This window comes from Musca domestica, unplaced genomic scaffold (genome assembly GCF_030504385.1).
Source record: "Musca domestica strain aabys unplaced genomic scaffold, Musca_domestica.polishedcontigs.V.1.1 32, whole genome shotgun sequence".
NCBI lineage: Eukaryota > Metazoa > Arthropoda > Insecta > Diptera > Muscidae > Musca > Musca domestica.
This window is the reverse complement of record NW_026712311.1, coordinates 2,761,323-2,783,372: the sequence shown is the minus strand read 5'-3', so window position 1 is coordinate 2,783,372 and position 22,050 is coordinate 2,761,323. Positions and strand designations below refer to the sequence as shown.

Genomic DNA, 22,050 nt, shown 5'->3' with positions numbered 1-22,050 from the left:
TGGAGACTTTCACCCTCTATGATGTTTTTTTCCCTGATTTAAAAGAAGATTTTTATGGGAAGACTTTCATGCTTTTAAATTTTTATTTTTGGGGGAGAATTTCCCGCCTTTAAACGCGGATTTTTAAAGAAATTTTAATTGGCGGAATTTTTAGGAAATCACGCATTTAAAAATGGATTTTTAAATTAGATGTGGATTTTTAAATTAGAACTTCCTCAAATTTCAATTTGAATGTAAAAAAAAATTATAGGAGAATTTCCCAACTTTAAACCTGTTTTAAAGGAGACTTTTCGTGGATTTTTAAAGGGGCTTTCCCAACTTTAAACTTGGATTTATAAAAAGATTTTGAAGGGGGGCTTTCCCAACTTAAGATTTGGTTTTTTAAACAGAATTTTAACGGAGACTTTCCCAATTTTAGACTTGGATTTTTAAAGAGATTTTTAATGGGCTTTCCCAACTTTAAACGTGGGTTTTTTAAAGAGATTTTTAAATGAGACTTTCCCAACTTTAAACGTGGATTTTTAAAAACATTTTGAAAGGAGACTTTCTCAACTTTAAACGTGGATTTTTAAAAAGATTTTTAAAGGCGGCTTTCTCAACTTTAAACGTGGATTTTTAAAGGAGACTTTCTCCACTTTAAACTTGGATTTTTAAAGGGACTTTTCAACTTTAAACCTGGATTTTTTAAGGAGACTTTGCCAACTTTAAACGTGGATTTTTAATGAGATTTTAAAGGTGACTTTCCCAATTTTAAACGTGGATTTTTAATCAGATTTTTAAAGGAGACTTTCCCAACTTTAAACTTGGATTTTTAAAGGAGACTTTCCCAACTTTAAACGTCGATTTTTAAAGTAGACTTTCCCAACTTTAAACGTGGATTTTTAATCAGATTTTAAAAGGAGACTTTCCCAACTTTAAACTTGGATTTTTAAAGGAGACTCTCCCAACTTTAAACGTGGATTTTTGAAAGGAGACTTTTCCAACTTTAAACGTGAATTTTTAAAGGAGACTTTCTTAACTCTAAACGTGGATTTTAAAGGAGATTTTCCCAACTTTATACCTGGATTTTTAGAGAAATTTGTAAAGGAGACTTTCCCAACTTTAAACGTGGATTTTCAAAAAGATTTTTAAAGGACACTTTCCCAACTTTAAACGTGGATTTTTAAAGGACACTTTCCCAACTTCAAACGTGGATTTTTAAAGATTTTTCAAAGGAGTCTATCTCAACCTTAAACGTGGATTTTTAAAGGATACTTTCCAAACTTTAGACGTGGATTTTTAAAGGAGACTTTCCCAACTTTGAACTTGGATTTTTGAAGAGATTTTTAAAGGAGACATTCCCAACTCTAAAAGTGGATTTTTAAAGAGGTTTTCAAAGGAGACTTTCCCAACTTTAAACGTGGATTTTTAAAGGAGAATTTCCCAACTTTAAACGTGGATTTTTGAAGGAGACTTTCCCAACTTTAAATTTGGGGCTTTAATAGATACTTTCCCAACTTTTAACGTGGATTTTTAAAGTCGACATTCCCAACTTTAAACGTGGATTTTTAGAGAAATTTGTAAAGGAGACTTTCCCAACTTTAAACGTGGATTTTTAAAGGAGACTTTCTCAACATTATACCTGGATTTTTAGAGAAATTTGTAAAGGAGACTTTCCCAACTTTAAAAGTGGATTTTTAAAGGAGACTTTCTCAACTTTATACCTGGATTTTTAGAGAAATTTGTAAAGGAGACTTTCCCAACTTTAAACGTGGATTTTTAAAAAGATTTTTAAAGGAGACTTTCCCAACTTTAAACGTGGATTTTTAAAGGAGACTTTCCCAACTTTAAACGTGGATTTTTAAAAAGATTTTTAAAGGAGACTTTCCCAACTTTAAACGTGGATTTTTAAAAAGATTTTTAAAGGAGACTTTCCCAACTTTAAACGTAGATTTTTAAAGGAGACTTTCCCAACTTTATACTTGGATTTTTAAAGAAGACTTTTCCAACTCTAATCGTGGATTTTTAAAGAGATTTTTAAAGTAGACTTTCCCAACTTTAAACGTGGATTTTTAAAGAGATTTTTAAAGGATACTTTCCCAACTTTAAACTTGGATTTTTAAAGGAGACTTTCCCAACTTTAAACCAACTTTAAATGTGGTGAACTGTCGAATTTGGTTTTCTCCGTCTCCGATGAGAAAACATTCGTTGTCCAGCAGTTTGTAAACAAACAAAATGATCGTGTATTCTTGCCTAAGAGGTCAGCTGAAAATGTGCACCTTCGGTTGGCCACCAGAACTCAAGCGCCGGCCATTGTGATGGTTTGGGCCGCCATAACAGCCGATGGTCGCTCTCCGCTCGTATTAATCAACCGTGGCATCAGAATAAATGCCGACTATTTTTGCGAAAATATTCTGGAGGGTGTATTGATGCCTTGGTTGGGCACGCAAACATTTTGGCCGCAAACCTTGGACATTCCAACAGGACTCAGCACGCGCCACCCAAGAATGGTTACAAAATGAGGTTCCTCGCTTCATTTCCAGCGCACAATGGCCATCAAAATCTCCGGATACCAATAAGATGGATTATTGTGTCTGGAATATTTTGGAAAGCAAGGTTGGCACTAAAAAATATCAAAGTGTCGATCACCTCAAGCAATCGTTTCGCGGGAATGGGCCAAAATACCGTAGAGCTACATTCGGGCAGCGTGTGATGGTTTTATTGACCGTTTGAAGGCCATAATTCGTGCCAAAGGTGACCAATTCGAAAAAATCTAAACTTATTGCAAAAGTTGATGCTATTTCCGACATTTTTTGCTTTCATTCAGTCAAATTAAAAAAAAAATAAAATTATGGCGTTTGACTTTGTTGCAGTTTTTTTATCTCGCCCTGTATAACTGCGAACCCCTTCTGGTAGCTCACCTACAAAGGGTCACAATTTCCAATACCTTTATCTGCCATAACTTGCAAAACAAGTCGGCGATTCTTTACAACTTGGTATATCTAAATATTTCTCTCCACCAGAAACCTGAGATGAATATGGAATTTATGATTTCGCATAAAATTGAAGATAAATGTTGGATTTCCTTTCAAATTTTGCGCATACCAATATTTTTACCTATATTAGATGAAGTATGAAAATTGAATACTTCTTCGTTTTGCTATATCTGTTACATCATGCATATTTTTACATTTTCCGTCCAATTTGCAATATCTTATATAAAGTATAGGAAGTAGTCGATATAGTCCAAATCTGCCACGTTGTAATATTTATATCCGTTTTAGTTCAGATATTAATTGCTCAATATTGGCCAACTGCTTTGGAACCTCCCCCCATAAAGGGTCAACAGTTTGAATAATCATAAATCAAGGCTGGGGGGTATACGTCTGTCAGTAGAACCGACTGATACTATTTTAGTTGTTTTTTTAAGGAAACCTCACTTTTGTATGTGAATTTTGAAGGAGGCTTACTCAGACTCGCGCTTTCTAATTTGAATTTTATAATCTTTTACTATGTTTTTAAGAAAATTTTAAAGGAGATTTTAGACCCCAGAAAGTATATATATTCTTGATCAGCATAAAATTCTTTGTCGATTTAGCGATGTTGTCAATCCGTCTATCCGTCTGTGGAAATCACTCTAGCTTCCGAACAAAATGAAGTAGGTTGATAAAATTTTGCTCAAATGTGTATTATGTCTGCAGGACTTTTGGTATTGAAAATGGGTCATTTAGGTCCAGGTTCTGGTATAGCCCCCATATAATGGTACCTCCCTTTTTCGGTATTTTGGTGATTTAAGCAACATTATTCAGCGGAAATATTTCAAATTTGGTATTTGAATTTCGTAATGGGTATTACAGTCTATGACAGAAAGTTGTCTGTACAGGTCCATGTCTTCGTATAGCTCCCATATTACGGTACCCCCCATTATTCGGTATTTTGAGGATTTAAGCGACATTTTTCATCGGAATTGTTTCAAATTTGGTATTTGAAGTTCGTAATGGGTATTACAGCCTATGACAGAAAGTTGTCTGTGCAGGTCCATGTCTTCGTACAGCTCCCATATTACGGTACCCCCCATTATTCGGCATTTTGAGGATTTTAGCGACATTTTTCATCGGAATTGTTTCAAATTTGGTATTTTAAGTTCGTAATGGATACTACAGCCTATGACAGAAAATTGTCAGTACTGGTTCACGTCTTCATATAGCCTCCATATAACAATACCTACCGATATTCGGTACTTTTATGATTTTAGCGACATTATTCAGCGGATTTTTTTTTCAAATTTGTTATTTGAAATTCGTAATGGGTACTACAGCCTGTGACAGAAAAATGGCTGTTCAGGTCCATGTCTTCGTATAGCTCCCATATTACGGCACCCCCCATTATTCGGTAGTTGGAGGATTTTAGCGACATTTTTCATCGGAATTGTTTCAAATTTGGTATTTGAAGTTCGTAACCGATACTACAGCCTATGACAGAAAATTGTTAGTACAGGTTCACGTCTTCATATAGCCTCCATATAACAATACCTACCGATTTTCGGTACTTTTATGATTTTAGCGACATTATTCAGCGGAATTTTTATTTCAAATTTGGCATTTGAAATTCGTAATGGGTACTACAGCCTATGATAGAAAAGTGTTTGTGCAGGTCCACGTCTTCGTATATCCCCATATAACGGTACCCCCCGATATTCGGTATTTTTATGATTTTAGCGACATTATTCACCGATTTTTTATTCAAGTTTCGCATTTGAATATTGTAATGGCTTATGACAATAGTTGCCTATACAGGTCCACGTCGTCTTATAGGCATTCGGTATTTTTAAGATTTTAACAGAATTTTTAACGGATTTTATTTTATTTTTTTTTTTTTTTTTGGAAATTGCTAAATTTGTGCCAAATGGTGGAGGGTATTAAAAGTTCGGCCCGGCCGGACTTACAGCTTTTTTACTTGTTTGTTTTAAAAAAATTGGTGGGGGTTTTTAAAGACATTTTTTTGTGATTTTTTTTTTTTAAGAAATTGTTAAGGGCGCCTTTCGCATCTTTAGGAGGTTTATATAGACTCACGCTTTCTAATTTGAATTTTATTGAAGGCTTCCATACCTTTTAACGTGTTTTTAAGAAAATTTTATAAAAGATTTCCCTGCCTTTTTTTGTTTTAAAAAAATAAGCGGGGTGTTTTAAAGACATTTTTTGTGATTTTTTTTAAGAAATTGTTAAGGGAGCCTTTCGCATCTTTAGGAGATTTATACAGACTCACACTTTCTAATTTGAATTTTATAGAAAGCTTTCATAACTTTTAACGTGTTTTTAAGAAAATTTTAAAAAAGATTTCCTAGCCTTTTTTGTTTTAAAAAAATTAGTGGGGGTTTTTAAAGACATTTTTTGTGATTTTTTTTAAGAAATTGTTGAGGAAGCCTTTCGCATCTTTAGGAGGTTTATACAGACTCTCGCTTTCTAATTTGAATTTTATAGGAGACTTCCATACCGTTTTACGTATTTTTAAGAAAAATTTAAAAAGCATTTCCCAGCCTTTTTCTTTTGTTTTAAAAAAAATAGTGGGGGTTTTTAAAGACATTTTTTGTGATTTTTTTTTTTTTTTTTCAAGAAATTGTTAAGGGAGCCTTTCGCATCTTTAGGAGGTTTATACAGACTGACGCTTTCTAATTTGAATTTTATAGGAGGCTTCCACACCTTTCAACGTGTTTTTAAGAAAATTTTAAAAAAGATTTCCCAGCCTTTTTTTAAATTAGTGGGGGTTTTTAAAGACATTTTTTGTGATTTTTTTTTAAGAAATTTTTAAGGGAGCCTTTCGCATCTTTAGGAGATTTATACAGACTGACGCTTTCTAATTTAAATTTTATAGGAGGCTTCCATGCCTTTTAACGTTTTTTTAAGAAAATTAAAAAAAAGATTTCCCAGCCTTTTTTTTTTGTTTTAAAAAAATTAGTGGGGGTTCTTAAAGACATTTTTATTGATTTTTTTTCAGAAATTGTTAAGGTAGCCTTTCGCATCTTTAGAAATGGATTTTCGAATTTCTTAAAAAAATTAAAGGATTTTTTTATATTTAAAAAAAAATTAATAAATTATTTCAATATTTTTTCAGCAACGCAACAAAAAAGAAGTGGTGCGTCAAAAACAAAAGGATCATAATTCCGACGATGATCAACCCGATGATATCTATGACAGTCAAACGGGACAAATGTCGGTGACAAACGACTGGTGGCGTAGCCTATTAACGAAAACCGATTTGGAATCCATAATGCCCAGCAATAAGTTGCGAACAATGTTTAAAATCCTACAAATGTGTGAGGAGAAGCGGGAGAAATGGTATGAATGAAATTTGCAGAGATCTATTTCAATATAAATAATTATTTAAAATTTTTTCAGTTTAATTTTCTCAGCCTTTGTGGCCGTGCTAAATGTGGTGGAGTATTTCTTTAAGAAAATCACCGAAAATGATGAAACCGTGCGCAAGGAATTGAGTGAGTTTTCGCGGCGCGATAAGAAAGTGTAAAGGGAAGTTGGAAAAAAATTATTTTCTTTTCATTTTGCTTTTAGATATTACCACACCCACGCAATGGCACCTGGGCAAGGACTATTATCGTTTGGACGGCAAGACTCCCAAGTCCATACGTCATGCCATGATCAATGAGTTCAATAATCAACTTAACGAACGGGCCAGAGTCTTTTTGATTTCAGCCAAGGCCGGTGGCCAGGGTATTAATTTGATTGGTGCTAATCGTGTCATTATCTTGGACACCTCATGGAATCCCTCCAATGACCAACAGAATATATTTCGGGTTTTTCGTCTGGGACAGAAAAGAAATTGTTATATCTATCGGCTATTGGCAATGGTGGGCATGGAATTTTTAAAAGTTTTATTTTTTAGGGACCTACAAAAATTTTATGTTATTTTCCATTTTCAGGGTACCATGGAGGAAAAGGTGTATTCACGTTCGGTTACAAAGCAGGCCATGAGTTTTAGGGTTGTGGATGAACAACAAATCGATCGTCATTATAATATGGCGGAATTGGCGGAACTATATATGTAAGTAAAAGGAAGGCCTTAAAAAGTCTCAATTTGAAGAAGGGTGAGATAAAGAGAAACTGCAACAAAGTCAAACGCCATAGTTTTGAGATTTTTTTTTAAATTTTTTTTGAATGAAAGAAAAAATATCGGAAATAGCATCAAATTTTAGAATAAGTTTAGATTTGTTGGAAGTGGTCACCTTTGGCACGAATTATGGCCTTCAAACGGCCAATGAAAACGTCACACGCTGCCCAAATGTTGCTTTGCGGTATTTTGGCCCATTCCCGGCGAAGCGCTTGCTTGAGTTGATCGACACTTTGGTATTTTTAGTGAAGGTTGTCACTTTCCAAAATACTCTCGGCACAATAGTCCAACGGATTGGTATCCGGAGATATTGGTGGCCATTGTGCGCTGGAAATGAAGCAAGGAACCTCATTTTGTAACCCTACTTGGGTGGCGCATTCTAAGTGGTCATTGTGCGCTGGAAATGAAGCGAGGAACCTCATATTGTAACCCTACTTGGGTGGCGTGTGCTGAGTGCGATGGTGCTGAGTCCTCTTGGAATGTTCAAGGTTTTGCGTCCAAAATGTTTGCGTGCCCAAGGCTTTAATACACCCTCCAGAATATTTTCGCCATAATATTCGGCATTTATTCTGATGCCACGGCCGATTAATACGAGCGGAGGGCGACCCTCGGCTGTTATGGCGGCCCACAGCATCACCATGGCCGGCGCTTGAGTTTTGGTGGCCAAGCGAAGGTGTAGATTTTAAGTTCGCCTTTTGCTGTACAACGAATGTTTTCTCCTCGGAGACGATGAAAACCAAATTCGGCAGTTCACCACTTTCGGCCAAGCAGCGAAGCAACTCTTTAGCTCTTTTGAGTCTATTTTCTTTCTGGTGCGGGGAAAGTTCTCGCACTTTTTGGAATTTCAATGGCTTTACTCCGAGCTCCCCCCCCCCGATTTTTCAATTTTTGCCGAATGGAGTATTGCGATATGTTCAGCTCACGAGCCATTTTTCGGCCACTGCGACGCGGGTTTCCATCAAGTCGCATTTTTTACTTTTCGAACCATTTCTGCTGATGTTGCTATTTTCTTGCCTTCACTTCCTTGACATATGTCGGGCTATGCTACCAGTATCACGGTAACAAGTGATGGTACGAGACACAGACACGAGATTTATTCACATTTAAATGCTGGAGTGCTCTAACGATAGCCACTTGTGGTTTTCCGAACCAAATACAAAGGGAACACACTATCAGGCCTGCATTCCATCACGAATATTTTTTTTCTGGAAAATCCTCACCAAAATGCTTTTGTAGGCTTGTAAAAAATATTATGAGCTGTCACTGGATAAAATGTTAACAGCTGTCGGATGAGTGGCTTTGCAGTTGCTTGCAGTTTTTTCATCTCACCCTATACATGCTTCTTTTTTTTACCCCCACCATTGATTATTTCTATTTTCCTGCCATCTCCCAGCCTAACCGTACCCGATAAAAGTAAACGACCCACCCCAATTCTGCCCCAGGATAGCATATTGGCCAGATTGTTGCGTTCCTATCCCGAATTGGTTTACAAATATCATGAACACGATAGTCTTTTGGAGAATAAGGTTGAACAGGAGCTAAGTGAACAGGAAAAGAATGAGGCCTGGACTGCCTATGAAAGGGATCTGCAAATAAGCTCAGAACTAAATGAAAAACCAAATATTGAAGAGTAAGTATAACAAATTCGGGTTTTTTTTGAAGAGTTTTAAAACCAAGTTTTCCGTTCTCTGTCTTTTTAGTTTGCAAAACAAATTCAATGCTCAAAATTTGGCCAATTATATGTCGCCATATTCAGGTTTAGACGTGAGTACAGCTAATACAAACACTAACAATAATAACAAAAATGTGAGTATTATTTTTTCGGTTTTTTGTTATTTTACTTTAATCGTTTCGTTTTTAAGTTATATAGAGCTTTACTTAGGAGATAAGCTATATGAAATGGATATAAATTTTAAGATATTTCACCGAATATTCTCAAGGTATACAGGTGGTAATTTCGATAAAAAAAATAACCTAAACAACACCCAAAATCAATTGTGGATATTGTGAATCGCTCTTTCCTCACTCAGCTTTCTGTCAGAAGGAAACTTAGAAGAAAAAACTTTAAACTACTTTTCTAGACATTGAGGGATGGCCTCTATAGTTTGTTGAAAATATTTTGAAAGTCATTTGAAATTTCAAGTAAATTCAACCAGGACGATGTTTGAGGATTTGATTTTGAAAGGAGAGGATGCAGCCATACTGGCAGCCAAGGCTGGAGATATTGATTTGACACTACCTATTATGGGTAATTTATTGCTAGACGAGGTCACCGTCAGGGAGAGAGAGATTTCTGTTTGAAGGAAACCTAGAAGAAAAAACTTTAAACTACTTTTCTATACATTGAGGGATGGCCTCTATAGTTTGTTGAAAATATTTTGGAAAGCATTTGAAAATTCAAGAGAATTGATCAACGAGGACGTGATTGAGGATTTGATTTTGATTTATTTAAAGGAGATGATAACGCCACCGCTGCAGCCAAGGCTGGAGATATTGATTTGACACTATTATGGGTTATTCTTTTGCTAGACGAGGTCACCGTCAGGGAGAGAGAGATTTCTGTCTGAAGGAAACCTAGAAAAAAATGTAAACTACTTTTCAAGACATTGGAGGATGTCCTTTATAGTTTGTTGAAAATATTTTGAAAGGCATTTGCAAATTCAAGAGAATTGATCAACGAGGACGATGTTTGAGGATTTGATTTTGATTTATTTAAAGGAGAGGATGACGCCACCGCTGCAGCCAAGGCTGGAGATATTGATTTGACACTATTATGGGTAATTTATTGCTAGACGAGGTTACCGTCTGAGGAGAGAGTCGTTGTCAGGGACATTGACGACGGCATACGCTTTTGCATTTGAGCCAGAATTTTGGCCACATTCACCGCTGAGGGTTTGTGGACCAATGTTCCACCAGGGGAGGAGGAGGACGACGACGATGTTTGAGCATTTGATTTTGTTTTATTTACACGAGAGGATGATGCCATCGCTGACAGCCATGGCTGGAAATATTTATTTGACACTACCTATTATGGGTAATTTATTGTTAGACGAGGTCACCGTCAGGGAGAGAGAGATTTCTGTCTGAAGGAAACCTAGAAAAAAATTTAAACTACTTTTCAAGACATTGGAGGATGTCCTTTATAGTTTGTTGAAAATATTTTGAAAGGCATTTGCAAATTCAAGAGAATTGATCAACGAGGAAGATGTTTGAGGATTTGATTTTGATTTATTTAAAGGAGAGGATGACGCTACCGCTGCAGCCAAGGCTTGAGATATTGATTTGACACTATTATGGGTAAATTATTGCTAGACGAGGTCTGGGAGGGAGTCGTTGTCAGACGAGGGAGGGAGTCGTTGCTAGACGAGGTCAACGTCAGGGAGAGAGTCGTTGTCAGGGACATTGACGACGGCATACGCTTTTGCATTTGAGCCAGAGTTTTGGCCACATTCACCACTGAGGGTTTGTTGACCAATGTCCCACCAGGGGAGGAGGAGGAGGGTAATTTATTGCTAGACGAGGTCACCGTCTGAGAGGGAGTCGTTGTCAGGGACATTGACGACGGCATACGCTTTTGCATTTGAGCCAGAGTTTTGGCCACATTCACCACTGAGGGTTTGTGGACCAATGTCCCACCGGGGGAGGAGGACGACGACGACAATGTTTGAGGATTTGATTTTGATTTATTTAAAGTTGAGGATGACGACGCCGCTGCAGCCATACTGGCAGCCATGGCTGGAGATATTGATTTGACACTACCTATTATGGGTAATTTATTGCTGGACGAGGTCACCGTCAGGGAGAGAGAGATTTCTGTCTGAAGGAAACCTAGAAAAAACTTCTAGACCTTGGGGGATGTCCTTTATAATTTGTTGAAAATATTTTGAAAGGCATTTGTGCTATTCAAGAGAATTGATCAACGAGGACGATGCTTGAGGATTTGATTTTGTTTTATTTAAACGAGAGGATGACGCCACCGCTGCAGCCATACTGGTAGCCAAGGCTGGAGATATTTATTTGACACTACCTATTATGGGTAATTTATTGTAAGACGAGGTCACCAGGGACAGGGAGGGTGTCGTTGTCAGGGATGTGGAAAGTTGGTGCGCTGTACCAGCTTGGCTACCTGCTGTTGCTAGATTGGTTTTCTTGATAATTGCTCGTTTTAGGGTTGATATGGATGGCAGGGTGGTGGTGGTGGTGTTTCTAATTGATTTCTGTAAATTAGCCGAAGAAATTGGTGTGACAGTACGTTGCTGAACATTAGACTTGGCCACCGAAACGACAGCCTGTTGTTTGGTCAGGGTGGAGACTTGACTGCCTTGATTACCACTGGCGGCCACCACTTTACTGGCCATGTTTTGTAACTGTTGCTTTATGGGCGTCTTGACATTGGTAATGGCGCAGACCTGACGGAGATTTTTGGTGGGAATATTGACATTGGAGTTTTCCTATTGGCCCTCTGTAAGGATGGACTATTTCCAATGACTTCTTGCTGGCCCTAGTTGGGTTTAGGTTTTAAACGATAACAAGTAAAATAATATCAGTCGGTTTTGCCGACAGATGACAGATGTATACCCCCAGCCTTGTGTTATGATTATTCAAATTGTTGACCATTCATTACCCATGGAGTACGTTCCGAAGCAGTTGGCCAATTTTGACCAATTCATATCTGACTTAAGACTGAAATAAATATTACAACGTTTCAGATTTGGACTATATCGACTACTTTCTATACTTTATATGATATTTGGTACGAGAAGGTGTGGACCGATGTATTCCATCTTCGCAGCAGATCTTGTGTTAGTAGAAATAATGGGATGTGTGAATTATGAAGAGAACCGGATTCTTATTTCGGATTTTATGATCGTTTTGGTTATTCAAAAATATTAACCCTTTGTGGGGGAGGTACCAGAAGGAATGGTTCGATTTCTACCATCTTTTTAACAGACCTTGTGTTGATGGAAATATTGAGATGTGCCAAGTCTGAATGGAATCGGATGTTAATTTCGTGTTTTATGAGCTTCACGAATATTCCAAATTTTGACCCTTTGTGTGGGAGGTACCAGAAGGAGTGGACCGATGTATCCCATCTTTACACCAGACCTTGGGTTAGTAGAAATAATGGGATGTGTGAATTATGAAGAGAACCCGATGCTTATTTCGGATTTTATGATTGTTTTGGTTATTCAAAACTTTGACCCTTTGTGGGGGAGGTACCAGAAGGAATGGTCCGATCTCTACTATCTTTACAGCAGATCTTGTGTTGATGGAAATATTGAGATGTGTGAATGGAATCGGTTGTTAATCTCGCGTTTTATGAACTTCATGGTTATTCAAAATTTTGACCCTTTGTGGGGGAGGCACCATAAGGAGTGGGCCGATGTATCCCATCTTCACAGCAGATCTTGTGTTAGTAGAAATAATGGAATGTGTGAAATATAAAGAGAACCGGATGCTTATTTCGGATTTTATGATCGTTTTGGTTATTCAAACATTATAATCCTTTGTGGGGGAGGTACCATAAGGAGTGGACCGATTTCTACCAGCTTTTTAAAAGATCTTGTGTTGATGGAAATATTGAGATGTGCCAAGGCTGAATGGAATCGGATGTTCATTTCGGGTTTTACAAGCTTCATGAATATTCAAAATTTTGACCCTTTGTGGGAGAGGCGCCATAAGGAGTGGACCAATTTATCCTAAGTTTACACCAGAGTTTGGTTTAATAAAAATATTGTGATGTGTGTAATTTGAAGGTCAATCGGTCTCTTAAATCACATTTTGTAAGAATTATAAATATTCAAAATTTTGACCCTTTGTGGGGGAGGTACTTAAAGGATTGGACCGATATTGTCCATTTTCTCACCTGACCTAGCACTGATGCAAATATTAGGATTCGCAAAGTTATAGCAAAATCTGATTATCCTTTCTCGTTCTTCTGCAGAAAATTATTTTCTTTGAAAAGTTCGACATTTTTGTGGGGAAGGTACCAGAAGATGTGGACCGATATTGCCCATCTCCGAACTCGATCTAAGTTTGACAATAATATTACAATGTACCAAGTTTGCATCGAATTGAATACTACCTTCGAGAGTTATCGTGCAATTTTCCAGATGTACCAAGTTTGGACCAAATCGAATGCTCGTTGGAGAGTTATTGTGCGCACCAGCCAGACAGACAGACAAACAGACGTACGTACGGACATCACTAGACCGACTTCAAATATCCTGAAACGGATTTGGTCCAAAGAGATCTAGGGTCTAAAACCATTATTTTGATGAGACACGTTTTGGCCATCGTTTCAAATGATATATACCCACCCTCTCTAGCCATATGGCTGAGGGGTATAAAAAAATATTTCGGTAAGAGGACTCCTGCCCAAGGAGTTTGTGTTTAGTTTCCTTTGGTTGTTTACTTAAAGTTGTTATTTTTTTTAATTTATTCTTTGCATTATTATATTTATTTATTTATTTTTTATATATTTATTTATTTTATTTGTTATATATTTATTTATTTTATTTTTTAACCTATTTTTATTTTTAATTTTTATTATTGTATTATATTTTATTTACGTTTCCGTACTGTTTATTTTATGTATTTACCTATTTTTTATTAAATTTGTTTAGAACTTTTTTTATTCGCTCTTTATTTTTATTTTTTTGGAAAACATTTTAAAGCCCATTTTTTTCTAAATAATTTTCCTTCCAATTTTCCAGATGTCCGGCCTGTTTGGTCCGCGTGGCTTTGCTCCACATCTGCTGCAATCGCTGCTGGGTCCCAACAGCACACCCTCCACTACCCAACAGTATCTGGACATGCTGAACTATTATAAAAATTTAAATGCCTATGCCGATCTCAGTCCATATTCAGCGCTAACAGCAATGGCTGCTGGACGCATGCCGCCCACTGGTCCACCCGCCTCAGCAAATCCAGCAGCAAATCCCTTGGCTGCATTGGGAGATTTGAGCATGTATGGTCTACCCAGCAGTGCACTCCAGGGACTGAGTGCCACTTCGGCGGGTAGTATGAATTTGGCTAGCAGCGTTTTGGCCAATGCATTACCACCACCACCGCCGCCTCAGCACGGGGCAATGTCTACGGCTGCCTCATCATCGGCTGCTGCCTCAATGTATACCTCATCGGCATCCACATCGATGGTAAATGCGGTTCTCTCCTCGGCCGGCATGACAAATACCACAAATTCCAATGCGCTCTCGAGCTATGAACAGTATCAGCAGTCGCTGAGAAATTCATATTCTGCAATGCCCAGCATGTATAGTTATGCTGGGGATTTTGGCATAGGCTCGTCGGGCTCTACAATTCTGGATAAATCGAAAACGGGGAAAAGTGGCAATAACAACAACAACAACAAACATTCAACGTCTAGCAGTAAAAATTCCACAAATTTACCAGGTGGTTCGAAGAGTAATAATACCCCCACCCCAGTTAGCCTGTACTCTTCAGCTTCGTCATATTTGAATCAGCAGCAGCAGTCGCAACAACATCACCAATCATCAAGACCCAGCTCAAGGAATATGTCAGCGGATTTATCAAACAAATCGAAAAATCATAACCCCTCACCTTCAGCTGGAAACTCCTTAATGCCATCTGCCAGTTCATCGGGTACAACAATGTCTACAAGTTCGCCGCCATCGGCATTTACTAATCCCCCTTCAAATGCAAACAACACCACAACAACAAAATCCAATGACCCTCCACCACCCACTACGAATAGTTTAATCAACTATCGGCGCTCTGAGTCTTCAGGGGGAGGCGCTAATAACTCAACATCCTCCTCAAAACCTGCCAATTCTTCTGGAAATTTGGTTACAAATCCAAGACGAACTACTGGAAACTTGGAACAATCTAAGGGCAATAATAACAACAACAGTATGGGTGGTGGCTCAAATAAATCTTCTATGGCTCAAAACCATGCCACAACAACGGGTCACTCTAAACACTCATCATCCAGCGGGCAACAACAGCAATCATCTGCACCTTCTTCCTCCTCCTCCTCCACCACCTTCTCCTCTTCGGCAGCCAATCAAAAATCTCAGCAAAGTCACACAACAACGGGTCATTCTAAGCACTCATCAGCCACCGGGCAACAGCAATCATCTACGTCGGCTGCCAATCAAAAATCTCAACAAAGTCAAGCAAACAAACAGATGTCATCTAATGGTTCCACAAAATCAAGCGGCAGTGCGGACTCAAGTCGTACCCTGAACATGGGCATTTTATATCCCAAAAATCAAGAGAAACAAACAACCTCCTCCAAACCCAGTTCACCCATGAATATGGGCATTGTGTATCCACGAGGTGCCGGAAAGCCAACAACAACATCTACATCTGAAATGCAAATTATACCAACCTCATCACCGCCGGGTACCACAAGCATATCCAAGCAATTGAATGACCTATCACCCAGTATCTCCTTGACAGCTGTTACCAAACAAACTGGATCGCAGAACAAAAGTCTGGGCTCAGCAAATGTTAAGACCCCAAGTGGAGGAGGAAATTCATCGGCGCCATCTCAAAGTATACAAATCAATAAGATTTTACAAAACAATCCCGCAATACGAAGGACAAATAGTAGCCCTGTGACCACCTCTAGTTCTTCATCTTCAGCAATGGGTTCCAGCCCAAACTTGGCCAAATCCCAAACAACGAACAGCAGCAGCAATTCACTTACCAGCAATATTCTGGCCAGGTTTAAGGCAAACAGCAACCACAACAACAAAAGTAGCTCCAACTCAAACCCACCATCCTTACAGCGGGCCAACACCACTTTGGCCATTAGCAAAACGCCCAATGTCAATATAACCACCAAATCTCCTTCAGGTCTGATCATTACCAATGTCAAGACGCCCATAAAACAACAGTTACAAAACATTGCCAGTAAAGTGGTGGCCGCCAGTGGTAGTCAAGGCAGTCAAGTCTCCACCCTGGCCAAACAACAGGCTGCCGTTTCGGTGGCCAAATCCAATGTTCAGCAACGGACTGCCACACCAATTTCTTCGGCTAATTTACAGAAATCAATTAGCAACACCAGCACCACCACCCTGCCATCCATATCAACCCTAAAACGAGCAATTATCAAGAAAACCAATCTAGCAGCAGCAGGTAGCCAATCTGGTACAGCGCACAAATTTCCCACATCCCTGACAACGACTCCCTCCCTGACGGTGACCTCGTCTAGCACTAAATTACCCATAATAAGTAGTGTCAAATCAATATCTCCAGCCATGGCTGCCAGTATGGCTGCAGCGGCGTCGTCGTCATCCTCAACTTTAAATAAATCAAAATCAAATCCTCAAATATTGTCGTCCTCCTCCTCCCCCGGTGGGACATTGGTCCACAAACCCTCAGTGATGAATGTGGCCAAAACTCTGGCTCAAATGCAAAAGCGAATGCCGTCGTCAATGTCAGCCACAATGGTGGGATCGTCGTCAACATCTACATCACAATCGGCAGGCTCATCTGGTGGCATACGGAATACTGTTAATATACGACCTGTCGGCGATGCCAAACAGAACTCATCGAACATGATGGGCGGTAGTGGCGGCGGCGGAGGCAGCGCCAGTGGAAATGTCTATATCATAGAGACAAATATCAATGATAAAAAAGTGGCAATAGGAGCACCGACCAGAAGGTGAGTATTTTTATTTCTACTAACACAAGATCTGCTGTGAAGATGGGATATATCGGCGCACTTTCATTCCATTATTCATTAACGATTTATATTTTTTAATTATTAACCTTTTTTCCTTTCTCACATTTGTCTTTCCCAAACAGTGGCGGTGGCACAACAGTTACCAAAGTTTCGGCTCAAAATCCAAATAAAAGAAAGAGTACCGATCCGTTGTCTAAGGAACTCACCATCGAGAGTAAACGTATGAAAAATTAATGTTATTAAATATTTATTTAAAAAAATACATCATAGTATATAATTTTGTTGTTTTTTTTTACTAAACAATTTCTTTTGTCCATCTGAGATGAAAAATCGATTAAGATTAAATTAACTTAACTTAAATTGAAGTGATGATGATGATTTTTCTTAAATTATTGAATAATTCTAGTTTAAGATCGTAAACAACAATAATATTATTAACTAATGTGTATTATAAGAATATTTTAAACTTAAAATTAAGCAAATTTTAGGTGAACGAAATTTAGTTTATCTTTTTTCTATTCTTTTTCTACATTTAATCTTTGTGTGTATAAACAAAAAAAAAAACAACAACTATTTAAATGAATAAATATATTTTTGTATTTCTCGTTTATGTATTCAAATACAATACATATATAAATATCATGTGTAAAGAAGAATATGTGTGCAAAAACTTTTAATTATAACAAATATGTGCATGAACGGTATCAAAAATAATTAAAAATAAATAAAAAAGTATCTAATAGTCGTTTAGTGTTATTAAAAAAGCACAGTGTTTTGTGTTGAAAAAAATTGCAAACATGACATTTTTATTTTATAATAATATGAGTCAGAAATTTTTTTCGTTCTTTATGGACGCCCACGAAGCACAGGCAACCTTTGTTTATTTGACAGGCCATACATGAATCTTAGTCTTGTAAAAGCAGTTAAAGGTTTTAAAGCAAATTAATACATTACCCTACCGCCCTAAGAGTTGCCAGCAAAGCCAATTTTTTTCTAAATATCAATAAATACATTTTATTTAAGTAGATGTTTGCATTTTACGCGGTATGCATCAATCGATCTATAGATCCCTACATGAAGGCGCCAATAAACAGTCGCCGGCATTGGCATACAATTGTGAATGATACGTATGAAAACGAACGTAAACAAAAATGTGTGACAGTATGGGGGCATTTCAATCACAATGGTTCATTTTCTTTCCGTCGCTGCTGACACGACGCCAATCAATTGCATCGAGTAGAGCAGCAAAGTAAATAAATTCTCCAAAAGCTTACACACAACAGATCAGACAAATTTGTGCGGTATTTATTTATAAACCAACCACAAAGTGCATTAAACAAAGAAAAACAGGGTAATAAGAATACAGATTGAATTCATGTCATTGTGGTTTTAAACATGTTTTTTTCTGCTTTCATTTGCAGCTGTGAAGCGGCTTTTGAACAAGAACACAGTTCCTCGTGTTTTTTTATTTAGACCAAAGGAGAGCGAGAAATTGTGCAAGTGAGGGACAAAGAGAGCGAGTGAGGTATCTGTATGAAAAATAATCCCCCCCCTCCTCTGCATCCAATCAGAAATTAAAGCCACACGCTAGCTACGTACACATAAAAAGTTATCTCTGGCTGTGAACTATTGGTGGCGTTGATCTATCCACAAACAACGATTTTCGTCAACTTCCAAAGTCCAAGTGCGTGTGGACCAAGCCGCCGCTTCGCTTTGCTTCGAACCAAATCCAACTACGTAGCTCATTTCTCTTCAACATGTCTCAACAACCTGTTGCTTTTTTAACCCGCAAAGAAACCTTCAGCGCTTGCCATCGTCTACACAGGTAAATATAAATATTTACATGCCATACTTGGCAATGATTTATCATTGTTCTATGAAACGATTTGAAACAAAGAACCTCATATAGATGCCTACATAGTATCGTTTAAAGCTCCCTCCCATTCACTTTCATTTTGCGTCTTGGTTATTTTTAATGTTTTTTTGTTTTGTTTGTTTGTGTGTTTCCCTTATCGCTATCCCCTTCCCCAAGCCAAAGAAACACTTTTCCAGCAAAGTAATTTTTTAATGTTTTTTTTTTTAATTTTTTCTTTGTCAAACAGCAAGCATTTGAGTGATGCCGAAAACCTTGAAATATACGGGAAATGTAACAATCCAAATGGCCATGGCCACAATTATACGGGTGAGTTAATGTAGAGCAGTGAAATTGTGTGTTTTTTTGTTAATATTTTAATATTTGTAGATTATATTTTAAAGAAAACATGAAAACGTTTTTGAGGATTTCTCAGAAGAAGTAGGCAGTAATACGTGGCTGGAAAATCGGAGGTCTTTAGTTTGCATATCATGTAAAGCCCACACAAAGCAAAAAAGCCGGCTTAAAATTAGGTTCAATAATAGACCATATCGGGAATCACATCTTGTGTTACCTCCCATACGATTTTTTTTGATTTGACCTTTTAAAACATATCCCCTCGGTCTCCCATATGCAGCCACGTCTAAAGTATCCCCCTCTAGCCTTTTTATATCCTCTGCCATATGGCTAGGGACGGTATATATCATATGATACGGCCAAAACGTGCCTCAACGTACCCTAGGTCTCTTTGGACCAAATCCGTATCATGACATTTGGAATCGATCTAGCGATATCCGTCCGTCTGTCTGTCTAGCTGGTGCGCACGATAACTCTAGAATGGATTATGCGATTTAATCAAAACTTGGTACATCGTAATATTATTGTCAAACTTAGATCGATTTGGTCGATGGGCAATATCGGTCCACTCCTTCTGGTACCTCCCACACAAAATGTCATCATTTTCAACGAAATTAATTTACTGCACAGAAAGAGAAAGGATAATCCGATATTGCTGCAACTTTGCGAATCTTAATACTTGCATCAGTTCTAGGTCAGGTGTGAAAATATACAATATCGGTCCACTCCATCAAGTACCTTTCCCACAAGGGGTCAAAATTTTAAATAATTATAACTCTTATAAAATTTGATGCCAGTGTCCGCTTGTCTCCAAATTATACACAGCACAATATTTTTATTGACCCAAGGTCTGGTGTGAAGGTGGAATATATCGGTTTACTCCTTGTGATACCTCCCCCACAAAGGGTCAAACTTTTGAATATTCATGAAGCTCAAAAACGCGAAATTAACATCCGATTCCATTCAGACTTTGTACATCTCAATATTTCCATCAACACAGGATCTCTTATAAAGATGGTAGGGATCGGACCATTCCTTCTCGTACCTCCCCCACAAAGGGTCAAAGTTTTGAATAACCAAAACGATCATAAAATCCGAAATAAGCAACCGATTCTCTTCATATTTCACACATTCCATTATTTCTATTAAAACAAGATCTGCTATGAAGATGGAATATATCGGTCCCCCACAAAGGTTCAAAATTTGGAGTATCCATGAAGTTCGTAGAACGCGAAATTAACATCTGATTCCATCAGACTTGGTACATCTCAATATTTACATCAACACAGGATCTCTTAAAGGATGGTACAGATCGGACCATTTCTTCTGGTACCTCCTCCACATAGAAAACGCTCAAAGAAAGCGAGATAAGCATTCAACTTTCTTCGGTCCGCCATATCAGTTACCAATCCAATGTGTAATTCTCTCTGGTCTATACGAATCACATTCTGGTTCCGCTGACAAAAACTGTCTTTATTCCATTATATAAGTTACATGAGCTCTATCTGGCTCCGTAGGCGAATCCTACTTGATAATCTATAGTCAGCTCTTTTTGTCTCTACAGGAAGACTGTTCTAATCCTTTAAGGAAAGCGTCATTGAGTCCCTTGTGACCTTCTAAAAAATCATATTTGGCCTTTTATACAGTAGAGAGACTCTTCTTGTCTTTTCCTTGTGGCATCGTTGGAAGGCTGTTCTAATCCTGTAAGCGTCATTGAGTCCTTTCTGACTTTCTCATATTTGGCCTTATATACAGTAGAGAGCCTCTTTTTGTCTTGTCTTTCCCTTGTGGCCCTCCAAGGAAGTAATTTCTGGTCTTCTATAACGGATTTCTTCTGACCTTTTATTAGAACTCTCCTCTGGCCTTTTATAAGAAATCTCTTCAGACCTCTTATAAGAAATCCCTTCTAAAGTATCCCCATTGGCCTTCAAGGAAGATCCTTTTGGTGTTTTATAAGATTCGCTCTGTATACCTCCACAAGTAATCGCTTGTGACTCACTTAGAAGTACTCTTTTGGAAAACGTTGTGATCGGGCTTCCGGCGAACTTGTATAAGAAACCCGTATGAGAAGCCTGTTGTGGTCTTCCAAAAGATTGTTTATTTTATGTAAAATGTAACTTCCAGGTTGAACCTAAAGAAGTTTCTTTTCTGTATTTTAAAATATGATGCTTATTTTATTTAAGTCGGATCTCTAAAAAATTTCAAGAAATTTCTAATCATGCTCTTCTCTCTTATCCCGCCCCATAGTTGAAGTAACCGTGCGTGGTCCCATTGATGCCCGAACTGGTATGGTCATGAATATAACCGATCTAAAACTGGCCATGGATGGAGTTATTTTCAAGCAATTGGATCACAAGAATCTTGACAAAGACGTTGAATTCTTTCAGAATACGGTAAGTATTGCAGATATGTCACGGAATAGCATCATTGGCTTAACACCTTTTTTTCTTTTCAGCCCAGCACAACAGAAAATCTAACCGTTTTCATCTGGGACAACGTCCGCCAGTCGCTCAAGCGTCCCGAACTATTGTACGAAGTGAAAATCTATGAGACAGATAAAAATTCCGTTACCTATCGTGGACCATATTTACAAAATGGCCAATATTTGTTGAATAAACGTTCGGCCAAGACAAGTTGTACAAATATTTCATCCGACTCGGATTAGTGGGGGATTATCGAATCGACATCGAATGGATATTGAAACTACCACCATCACAACAACAACAAGAATAAGGGGTTTATGCTTGACCTTGATTTGACATTGCTTTGTTGTTGATATTATTATTAATATTATTATTTTTTATTTACATATTTTTTGCAATTATTACAGGAACTACAACAAAAAAAAAAAAACACCCACACACATTATTAATATTTTCATTTTTTTATATTATGTATGTATGCAAAGATATGCATGTGATTGTTATAGAATTACACTTATGATATATAGATTGATATATGTATGTTTATATGTAATATTAAGAGATTTATATGATTGTACTATTTTTTTCTGCAAATATTCCTACAAAACCCGCTACCAGGTTCATAAATAAACAACAGCAATATT

General features: G+C 37.7%; 2 protein-coding genes across 3 annotated transcripts in view; both read left to right on the top strand.

The window, feature by feature from the left end:
* Positions 1-18,121, top strand: part of LOC101896337 (transcriptional regulator ATRX) — a 27,242-nt gene extending 9,121 nt beyond the window's left edge. The window contains exons 9-16 of one of the 2 annotated variants that reach the window (XM_011293383.3): positions 6,091-6,314; positions 6,375-6,469; positions 6,546-6,841; positions 6,914-7,035; positions 8,495-8,731; positions 8,802-8,865; positions 13,818-16,753; positions 16,897-18,121. In XM_011293383.3, coding sequence (XP_011291685.2) covers positions 6,091-6,314; positions 6,375-6,469; positions 6,546-6,841; positions 6,914-7,035; positions 8,495-8,731; positions 8,802-8,865; positions 13,818-16,753; positions 16,897-17,008 — 4,086 coding nt within the window. In that variant the 3' untranslated portion in view covers positions 17,009-18,121. Of the gene's footprint in view, positions 1-6,090; positions 6,315-6,374; positions 6,470-6,545; positions 6,842-6,913; positions 7,036-8,494; positions 8,732-8,801; positions 8,908-13,817; positions 16,754-16,896 lie in introns of both variants that reach the window. The other variant, XM_005181525.4, reaches the window with a different exon arrangement.
* LOC101896166 (6-pyruvoyl tetrahydrobiopterin synthase) lies at positions 17,984-22,050 on the top strand. The gene is made up of 5 exons (XM_005181524.4): positions 17,984-18,125; positions 18,196-18,599; positions 18,877-18,956; positions 21,231-21,376; positions 21,439-22,050. Exons 2-5 carry the CDS (start codon positions 18,532-18,534, stop codon positions 21,646-21,648), a joined length of 504 nt encoding a protein of 167 aa, XP_005181581.2. The 5' UTR covers positions 17,984-18,125; positions 18,196-18,531; the 3' UTR covers positions 21,649-22,050.